Source organism: Cyprinodon tularosa, unplaced genomic scaffold, assembly GCF_016077235.1.
Source record: "Cyprinodon tularosa strain WSP-4 unplaced genomic scaffold, ASM1607723v1 ctg927, whole genome shotgun sequence".
Lineage (NCBI taxonomy): Eukaryota > Metazoa > Chordata > Actinopteri > Cyprinodontiformes > Cyprinodontidae > Cyprinodon > Cyprinodon tularosa.
This window is the reverse complement of record NW_024039704.1, coordinates 627,678-638,358: the sequence shown is the minus strand read 5'-3', so window position 1 is coordinate 638,358 and position 10,681 is coordinate 627,678. Positions and strand designations below refer to the sequence as shown.

Genomic DNA, 10,681 nt, shown 5'->3' with positions numbered 1-10,681 from the left:
AAAATTTATCTAGATAGAGTAAAAGATGAGCGAGTCAGTTGAAGCTGTTCGGCATGAGTGAAATGTTTGAAAACGCTAGAGTGGCACACTCTAGCAGCTGAACATTCCGTCCATAGACTTCCATTATAAATTTGAAAATCTTTAAAAATTGTTTAAAAGTTTGAAGCTTCACTGAAGCAAAACTGTAAAAGTTAGCAAAAAGCCGAGTTAAACTGTAATAGCAGAAAGATACGGAAACCTTTTAAAAGTTGAATGGTGTTTCTAGCTGAAAGTATGCAGAAGTAGTTAAAGAGCAAAATAGCAGAAGATTTAGCAGAATTTTAGCAAAATGCCATTCATTTCAATGAAGCAAAAATTTGCAGAAAAAGCAGAATAATTTAAAAAGCAAAAGAGGTAGAAGTACAAAAAGACATAGCCGACATGTCCTTAATTAGCTGAATTTTGTGAAATTTGAATGGTTGAAATAGCACAAAGTATGCAGAAGTAGTAGCGTTACAAAAAATGGTTGGAAGAATAAAAATAATAATAAATAAAGAATAAAGAGAAACAGGATCTCAATAGTGTGAATGCCTACAGCATTCACACAATAATAATAATAATAATAATAAAGAATAAAGAGAAACAGGATCTCAATAGTGTGAATGCTTTACAGCATTCACACAATAAAGAGAAACAGGATCTCAATAGTGTGAATGCTTTACAGCATTCACACAATTAAGCACAGCATCTCCAAGTTTTTTAAATCAGCTCAGCATAGATTCCTGCTGTTCCTCAGCTTTTCCTCTAAAGTCTTGGACCTTGATTTCCAAATGAAATTCAAACTTTACTTTAACAGGACTTTGGACCACAGCACAAAGTTAATGCATCTTACATGGGCTTAACTTGTCACAGGAGACATCTGTTGATTTTTTTGTTGTTGTTGTTGCTGTTGTTTAATTAGCTGATAAATGTGATGTTATGAGTTTTTATTATTCAATTTTTTCTGCAGTGCTCTAATTTTCTCAGACGCTCATTTGGGCGTTAATTATCTGTAAGCCATCATTGCTCAACAGAACACAGAACATACTGATCCTCACATTAGCAGAAGATATGAGCAATTCAGAATGGCTTTCTCCAAACAACACTGATTTCATTCCCAGCCAAATCCTCCCACAGAGGTTGCATCATCTCAAGGACAAACTACCTAAACACAGACTGAGGCGTATGCAGAACAGTGCAGTGAGGAATACTCCGACCTCTATACAGAGGAAACTAACCAAGCACTACAAACCTTTGGCTCAGCCAAGGATCATCAGCTCCTCAAGACAAGATTAACTAACAACGTACTTCTCAAGGACAAGGAAGACTCTTTTAAGGGTCAAAATGTTTATATTTTAGACAGGGAAGGTGGATGCTCTTAGAGAGTAAAAAAAAACAAAACAAAAAAAACAAAGTCATTGACAACTAATGAGTGACACCACTCATCTATAAAAGCACATGGTATATCCTTGAGCCTACTCAGAATCTTCATTATATAAATGTGATAACTAGGGAAATCTATTATTAACAGATATTGTTTTTTAATGCATATAGCAGCCCAATAATCTTTAGTTTCAATAAAAGGCCAAATCTGATCTAAGGTGTTTATTTACACTGTAGAGATGAGATTTTTAAGAAATCCTTGCCTAGATGCTCTATTCAATCACATTGCATGTTCAAAGTAAAGACTGGTGGGAGCAAGTGGCGCAGATTTTAAGGATACATCATGGAGGCACAACTTTTAAGATGTCTTGGAGAAAACTAATGAAACTTTGCCAGTTGACAAAAAATATAATGAGTCCCAATGAGACAACAGTTCATTCTCCTAATTTCTATGAGAGGAGAGATTTTAAGCCCAGCCTGGAGTGAGAAGAAGTTTCTAAAAGATAACCATGCAACAGTAAGGTTTGGCGTCACCAGCTATCTAGGATAAGAACTGAAGACCAGTTGTTTTGTTTCAAACCTTTTTTTGATTCATAATCATCAAAATCACATTAAAGTGTTTTTTTGCACTATGTCTAATAAATCTATGAGTTAAAGTTTCTTATGAGTGTCCAATATTCTAATTCTAAATATTCTAATTACCTAAGTTGTAACCCGTTTCCCTTTTCTTTCATTCTTTTCATGTGTAATTTTTCCTTAAGTCATTGACTTTTTTCCATCCTTGTGTCCAACCTAATTGCTATTCTTTCTAGAACCGTCTTTCTTTAGTTTTATTTCTCCTATTTGTCCCCTGCCTGTTTTTCCTTCCCACCACCTGTGTATACATTATGTTCAGCCTGCATGTCTGTCAGCCCACTCTTCTTATTTTCTTCCATTCCTTTTTTGCAGGTTCCATATTTAAAGCCATAAAGGGACAGTGTGTAACAAATATGCCATCTTTATTAGCAAAAATAAAGTGTTGCTTTGTCAATTTCACATGTGTTGAAAAGCTTATAACCTCACATCAAAAATAAAAGCATTCTCATAGTTTACAAATAAATAGCAGCTGATTCACCCAGTTGAAGACCCATGTTGTCATTTTCTGTTTTATTTTTTTATTTCATAGATTATTTTAGTTTTTTATTTATTTCAGCTGTTAGATTAAACGTGATTGTTATCCTACACTGGACGTGCTCAAATGCAACAATTAGGAGCTGCTTTTTTTGCACTAAATTCGTATCATCTAACGGGCATAGGCTTTTTTTAGCTATGTTTTCAGAGAAATATTACACTTTTCATCGTTTATTTTTGCAGATTTGACAAGTGCTTTAGTTGTTGTTCTTACAAGCTTGACCAGTGTGCCACATGTAATTAAGCTAGTGCATCACTAGGTGGGGGTAAACCTTGCACACTGCCCCTTTAAGCATCTTTGGAGATTTATTTACGAATATGCTCCTCTTCTTTCTATTAATGTGTTAATCTGTTTTTTTTCGTTTTTTTTTTTTTTTTTTTTTTATCTTCATCTTGATGTTTTTATTCCAGCAATTTAACCCAAATATTTGAGATTTTTTACTGCAGAAAGGTGTTCCCAAGCAGGTTTCTGTGGCTGAAGAGGAAACTCAGAGGAAGCAGCACTACAGGATAATTCAAGAGCTGCTGACAGAGTCAAATCATCTTAGAGAAGAACTCCATAACCTGAGTTGTCTAAGACTGATTAAAGCAGAAGAGAGGGGTAAAAAGCACAAGGAGCGACTCAAGGCACAGGTACTAACACACACAGGACAATATAAAGCACTTTAGCCTATCCCATTATTTATGTTAGGATTATTCAAATGTAGGTATTCATAATTAGAAAATTAGGGTTTGTATCTTAATAAACCCACACAATGGAAATGGTGCAGTTATAATTTTTTTTTTAATCTTCCCACAGCAACTGAGCGAGCGCATCCAGCAGGAGCTCAAAGAAAAAGAGCTGCTCATCATCGACCACAACAAGCTCAACATGTTGCTCCAACACAGGTGGTGTTTTCATTCCTCTATTCAGTGTGCGAGTCTGGATAAGGATGACGTTGCAGAGGAATGCGTGTCCTGCTAATTGGTCATAGTTCGGTGTGCTGACGCCTACAGTGCCTCGCAGCACAACAACAGGCTTCTCCAGTGCATTCATTTGGGTCACGGCATGCAGAAAACATACTGATGATGCTGCACTGAACATGGAATAAATCCTCCCGAAAGCAAAAAACGCAGCAGGAGGATAATTAAAAATTTGTTTATCCTCTCGTGGTTCTCTCATTTAGCAATCACTGTTCACACCTCATGTCGTACATGAATTTTAAACGAAAGCTGATTGAAGTGTTAGCCTGCATGAATCTTCATTTGCTTATAAGAATTTTATTTAATGATTTTCTGATCAGTGAGTTGTTGAATTTGAAATTAAGATTATTTTGATGGTATTTTGCCTTATTAAGAAACTTCGATTTTTTTTGTGTGTGCTCAAAAACAAGGTACTTTTCTTTAATGTCCTTTTTTTGATTGTTTAACAAGATCCTATAAACAAAGGTTAATATAATCACGTTTTAGAGATGAAAGGCATAGAAATCTGGAAAGCATGAAACCTAAACAAATCAATTCTAAAATATGATTTTCTTACACAGAAGAATATTTGAACCCAGCATATGGATGACTGTGATTCATCTGGCATAGGAGTGCAACTAGTAAACAGATTGCTTTTTTGACGGGGTTTTTAAATAAGAATATGTTTGATGGATGGGTATCAAAGTGCGCCCTCACATTCCAGCAAAGATTCTCCATCTGCAAAAAGTGAGTTTGACTTGCGAGGGGGAAAAAAAGAGGATAATTTCCCTCCACTGCCAAAAAACAAGCTACTCTTTCATAATGTTGGCTTCGATGGATGCTCCTGTTTGAACACCCTCCCATAGCAAATACTGTATGTTTTTTTCTGTGGGGGTGAGGATCTTATTGTCCAAAACAAAAGATTTACATATTGTATGCCATTGTATTAACGTCTCCTTCAGTCATGGACTTTTTAAGGATCAAACATGCCTCTTGGAGAAGATTGACAGTGAACAGGCTAATTGAGTTTGAGCAGCGTGACAGAAGGAGGCTATGACAGCAACATTACTGTGAAAATCTCACTCTTAAAATAAAGACTGATATTGTGAGGAACTGTGAGATTTTCAGCTGATTTCATTCACTGCTCCATTGCTTAAAAAGCATCATATGATCTGCTAATGAAGATGAAAAAGTTGTTGGGTGAATATTTAGCATTGAGGTCCATGTGCATCGTGACTATTAAGTGATGGTTAGTAGGACTTAAATTGTCTGTGGGTTTTTAGTTTGTGCTTTTGTTTTGTATATTCCGGATCTGTCGAATATTAATGCTGCTGCTCTTGGCCAACTATTCCCATAGATTCACTGCCCAAATCCTCATACTCATCTTTGCCCTATGAGCTATCACATACGTTTCATTAGCTTTTTGTTTTTTGTTTACATAGGAATCTATTGTATAATACTCACTGATCTCTATTTTTTTCAATGGATTGTTGATAGGCTGTTGGTAGTACATGGTTCTGTAAGGTCACCAGCCGCCATATTGGTACTTATTAGTTAGACAGGTCAAAATGTAAACAATAAGTGCGCTACAGCATGGAACAACGATAATGTTCTCATTTTCAGGAGGGCTTAAGTCTTTAAAATAAAGATAAAGTCATCACCTTAACAAAAACTTGCTGTTTCATAGATTCAGTAGAGCATGTAATTTATTCTAAAAAATAAAAAATAGGCACATCACATTGCATATTCAGTATGAAGTCAATAAATCATGTAATTTAACATATTATACAAATCCATCACAACAAATGAGTGTGTTATTGGAGCATAATAATACTGTAGTCAGATATTATCTGATGATGTGCCAAGAGTGCTTAATTAATGATGTACATGTATTGATTATAATGTTATGGTAAATACATGACATAACAGAAATTTTTATGGTGCGACTCCGTGAGAGTGGGGAGTACCAAGAAGGCGGCAGGTAATTTATTTAATATGTCTATTAGCAATCCAATGAATAAATGGAGATTAGTGATAATACGCTGATGCCAGACTTTGGTGTTCTGTGCATTCTTGGATGTTTAGTTCTTTGTTTATTTGTTCTTCACAATTAATGATTCCCACCTCACTTTTGTTCATATTTCTATTCTATAAAGATGAAAATAAACAGTTGCTGTGCAAAACAAGCCTAAATTTTACATTAAAAGAAGCTGTAAAAATGGTATATCCGACTGTCTAATAATGCAGCTTCCAGTTTTCCTTGATGGGGACAAATTTCTAACCAATTGCTTTTTTATTTTTTGTTCCTCAGAGTATCACAGTATGCAAAACTCTATAATCAATTCAAGGAAGAGAAGAATAAGTATGTGAGGCTAAAACAAATTGCCTCACAGACAATTTCGGATTTGGGAGAGCAACTAAACATCCTTGGGAACGAGATGGAAATTCAGCGCTCCATCGCTGATAGCAAGGACAGGTGTGTTGATTTGTTTCAGCTTGAGCTTACTGTTAAACTGGATAAACCTACATAATAGATCAAGAATTGTTAGCATTTAGTTATATAACAACCACAACAATAATATATATTTTTAGGGATTCCATGTGAAAAACTAAATTATGTGGATATCTGCAAAGTGAATGGAAAAGGGATGTTTTTCTTTGTCCTTGTTTTTTGCAAATACAAATCTAGTGGGTTTGCATTTAGAGTTCGTAATTAGTAGTGATCCTTGTTTGCTTCAATTATTTGTGCAAATTTTTGTTGCATTTTGAAAATCAGGATTTTAAATGACTCTTACTTGCAAAATGGCAGAAAAATCAGGCTGCACAGATAGTTTTGGTAGCTGAAATGAAAACATTTTGCTGTGCAGACCTTGCAGATGCATAAAGCACAAAGGCTTAAAGCTCTAGCTGTATTCTTATGATCATGCTCCTTCTGGAGGGTGAAACTCCATCCCAGATTCAAGACATTTGTTAAGCTTTTTTCCTTCCAAAAAGGAGCTGCATTCATCTCATAACTCCTGTCAGCCTCCCTGACTTTGTTTTAACTATTTGGGTGGCATGTTTAGACTAATGAGCAATCTGTTTTTATAGATGCATACCAGATTGCGTTTATGGCTTTTTTACAATAGCAGCTTTATTCTTAACAGTTTTCAAAGAAGGCTTTGTTTGTCAGTTTACAAATACTATAACATAACTGCTTTAAAAGTTCACCCTTACATGCCTTTTGTCTCTCATAGTGTTCATAATGTAGTTACTATAAAGCTGCTACATGAAGACCTTAAAGGTTTGTTAGGGAACTGAGTGAACAGTTATGCAAAATTAGGAAACTTCTTATATCAACTGGATATTACTTAAACTGGTTAAAAGGACACTGACCACTACTGAAAGTCACGCTTTTAGTGTTTTAAAAACATATAAATGCACTGCACTACTTTGCATTTGTCTTTCACAAAGAATGCTTATGCAACACAGTAAAGTTTAGCTGTATCCTAACAAAATGGGGAAATAGTTCAATGGGTATGTGCTGTTTAACATGTCTTTGTATGTCTGTTTCAGATTATTAACAAAAGCTCGTATAAACGTCTCCAATGGTTCCAAAACGAGGGAAAGACTGTGTAATGAGATATCTAAGGTCTGCTCACAAACACTCAAAATGTGGGGTAAAATGAGTGCTATGCATGTCTAAGACTGAAGCACAGTCAATATCCAACAGAAATGATACTACGCCTCTCATTAACGAGAGCTGGACGACATTTCTGGGGATTTATCAAAGCATGTTTTTTTTCTTAGTAAGCCAGAAGCAACTTTCTAGTGGAAGTTCTTACCCTTTTTATTTTGGACTGTTTCATAGGTATCTATAAGCTACTGCACATCCAGCATTATTTGTACCTTTTAATGAGGCTTTTGAGCCGTTTCTCACACACAGGCTGTTTATGAGTTTATGGACTTCTCTGCTTTCTGCAATTTATCCATTTCCTTATGTTGTTTATGACCAAAATAAGCTTGTTTCTACTCAAACTGGATTTGTCATGCTCTTTGCTCCACTCACCATAGGTGTACATTTACTGTAAGTTTTAAAAATGGGATTTTGATTTATTAACATTTTCCAGTTTACCTGCAAACGGCATCAAATCAGTCAAAAGTATGAAGACAACAAACTGGAGCTAACTAATCTCTCCCAAATGATCGAGTTCCAACAGAATACCCTTCTGGGACTAAAGAAAGGGCTTGAAAAAGCCTCACAGAGACGCATTATTCTGTAAGCTCATTATTATTTTCCCCCACATCTGTATGGCAGGTAGATTTATCCTACACTAAGTATTATTCTCTATGATCTTTTTCTCTGTTTTTTGTACAGGGGAATACAGCTCCTGGAACAGGAAAAAGTTTTGTTAAACTATTGTGAGCAGACGAAGAACCTGGAGGCAGCCATCACTAACAGAAACATGGCAATGGAGACCATGGAGACTGACATGAGAGAATTGAAGATAAAGATTAATGAGGAGAAGAGGCAAATAGGCCTGAAGAAAGGGGACGGGATCCTTAAGAGGAAGATAGAAGAGGAGATCACCATGCTGCAGATCGAGGTAGAGAAAATGTGCATGCATAATAGTTTATAACTCTAGGACGACATGTTATCCTATCAAATCAATGAAAAAAGTCTTCAGGGAAAGAATCCTTACCAGGACAGCCAGGAGGGAAGTGTCCATCTCTGATTTTAGTCCGGCTTTGGTGTTAGGGCCTCCATCTGCTATTTTGCTGTCATAAACCAGCATCTTAGAAAGCATGGTGAAATTAAGGCTGTGCATATAAATCTTCTAATTGGGAAGGATTGTGCCAGCAGGATCCTGGCATGAGGATGACCATCAGTGCTTCTGGATGCTGTTCAGCTTTATTTATTCAGCACATATCAGGGTGCAGTCAGACCTGTCAATTAGTGCTTTGTGGGGTGTTCAAATGATGAAGGTTATTCTGAACAGAATATCACATGCAAAGTTTTTAAGGAATCTCCTGGCGAATGACATCTGTGATCATCAGTCGCCCGTACAGGTTATTCTCAAGGTGTATTTTTACTGGCTCAAATCTAGATTTTTAGAAATTATAGAGATGGATAAACATACTGAATTAACATCACGCTGCACTTTCACGTAAATTTTTTTTGCAAAACATGAGGGTTTAGTCATTTTGATTTCCTGATTTAACTATCTCAGCACTCAATGTTTTAACCTCCTTTACTATTTTCATTGCAAGTGGTGGAGATTTGGTTCCTTTTCTTTTGTCTTAGTTCCAGATGATTTAACCTTTTAATAATTTCTTAATTATAGATATGGAAAAATTTATTTAAGTAGCTATTTTCATTCAGCAATGCCCTGACTTAAAGACCAACACACATCTGCAGTACAGGAACGACATGTTCCCTTGTGTTTCTTAATGGATTGGCTACAGAACTGAGCATTTGTATCACGTTATTTAAGAATCAGTAAGTTGTGGAATGCAAATTAAAAGTGGCTTGACACTTTAATCAGCTTAAAGACTTTTTAGGGGTGCTACTAATTATGCCTAATTTTCTTTTTAAAATAACCGCTTTCATGTTTTCATCATGCAAATATTACATTTTGCTTCAAACTTTCTGCAACACTGGTATTAAAAGTGTGGAGGGTTGTTTTATCTAGATGCAGTATGATTCCCAGCAACAGCCACTAATCTGCAAAAAAGTGTAGGAGAAAAAGAATATGGGAATCTAAGAGAAAGTTGCAGGTCCTTAAAAGATGTTGTCTCTTAGTCTGGGCACTGTTTCTAAATCAGTAAGTTAAATGTTACTTTGCTGTTACATAGATACAGATTATAAACGACAGCACAATTATTTATCACATTCCTTTATCAATGTTTGTCTATAAAAATCCAGTACCTACTACTTTATGAGTAATTGTGATATAAATAGAAGCATTTGTGACAGCATCTTTTAGATGATTAAGTCATATTTTGTTAGTGTATTTGATCATGAGGTTTAATCAAACAAAAAAAAAACCTTTCATACAGTGTTTTGACTCTATTGATTACCCCAAATTCTAACTTGGTCAGGTGCTGTTCACTAAAAAAATAGTAAGGTAAATGTAAGAAAGATGTAAAATAGCAGAAAAATAGATAACAAATATGTGCAAAGTTTGGTTTGAATGATTTGTGCACTTGTAGAATGGTACCAGTCTTATTGTCAATATTCAAATATTCAAAATGCCTTTCTTTGCTTTTAGTTTGTAGAATAGGTTTTCTAATATTCAACTGATCAAACGTGCTCATTTGAATAGCTTTAGTTTTAATTCAGTTTGATGTTTTGGTTAACTACTGCTGGACTGACAGTGGACAGTTAACGTTTGTAGTTTTTAAAAGAAGCAGAATCTGAGCTTGCCAACAAAGCTGAACACAGAGGTGAATTTAAAGCACAAGATTTAAATTTAAGCCAAGAGGGATGAGCCCAAAACAATCACAGACCAGGCTGCAAGATTCCCATGGGCAGGCTGAGAATATGAATAAATCACAACGTATTGCTTTGACTTTGCAGTAGAACAACAGACACATAGAGATCTTACAAAACTACTTATAGTGAATACACAAACTCAAGTTCACAACAAGCTTTCTTCCAACATTTCCATTGAGGGATTGGGTGTGTACAGTAGTTGCTTTGGATCAGAGTGACTGGGTGGGACCAATGCTCTAAGCTTAAGCCTTTGCTTTTTGGATGAATTCAGACCACAAACTAACCTGAAGTGGGCCACGTGTCATGTAGTGGATACAACAAATACACGGACACTTAAAGGTATAGAGGAGGATTTTCTTTTTCCCCGTGGATCATCAAAATAAGTGGTCCTCGTAATTGTCAATCATTCTGGTCATATGTTTATGTTAGGCCGCCCTATGTGCTCATCCTCAATTTCACTTACTGGTGGTGAATCTGACATAGTGGAAATTTGCAAATCTTCTTTTGGAAACTAAGCTTGTATAAGCGATGCAAACAACAACTTATAAATGGAGCGTGCACGAGGAGAATATGGGCTCGTGCATGCTCTTGCACACATTTAATAGGCGTTCCCTCTTGGAGCAGGTAAACGGTTGTGCATGTGCATTTTTGAGGGCGGGTGTTTTAAAAAATTCACGATAACCCTCCACTATA

At 35.8% G+C, this 10,681-nt stretch overlaps 1 protein-coding gene across 2 annotated transcripts in view; it reads left to right on the top strand.

Annotated features, from left to right (window-relative positions):
- Window positions 1–746: 746 nt before the first annotated feature.
- The window catches only part of ccdc146 (coiled-coil domain containing 146), a 30,182-nt gene continuing 20,247 nt past the window's right edge, over window positions 747–10,681 (top strand). Inside the window, exons 1-6 of one of the 2 annotated variants that reach the window (XM_038274710.1) lie at window positions 747–3,204; window positions 3,371–3,459; window positions 5,825–5,989; window positions 7,069–7,144; window positions 7,623–7,771; window positions 7,871–8,099. In XM_038274710.1, coding sequence (XP_038130638.1) covers window positions 3,443–3,459; window positions 5,825–5,989; window positions 7,069–7,144; window positions 7,623–7,771; window positions 7,871–8,099 — 636 coding nt within the window. In that variant the 5' untranslated portion in view covers window positions 747–3,204; window positions 3,371–3,442. The remainder of the gene's footprint in view (window positions 3,205–3,370; window positions 3,460–5,824; window positions 5,990–7,068; window positions 7,145–7,622; window positions 7,772–7,870; window positions 8,100–10,681) is intronic. The other variant, XM_038274711.1, reaches the window with a different exon arrangement.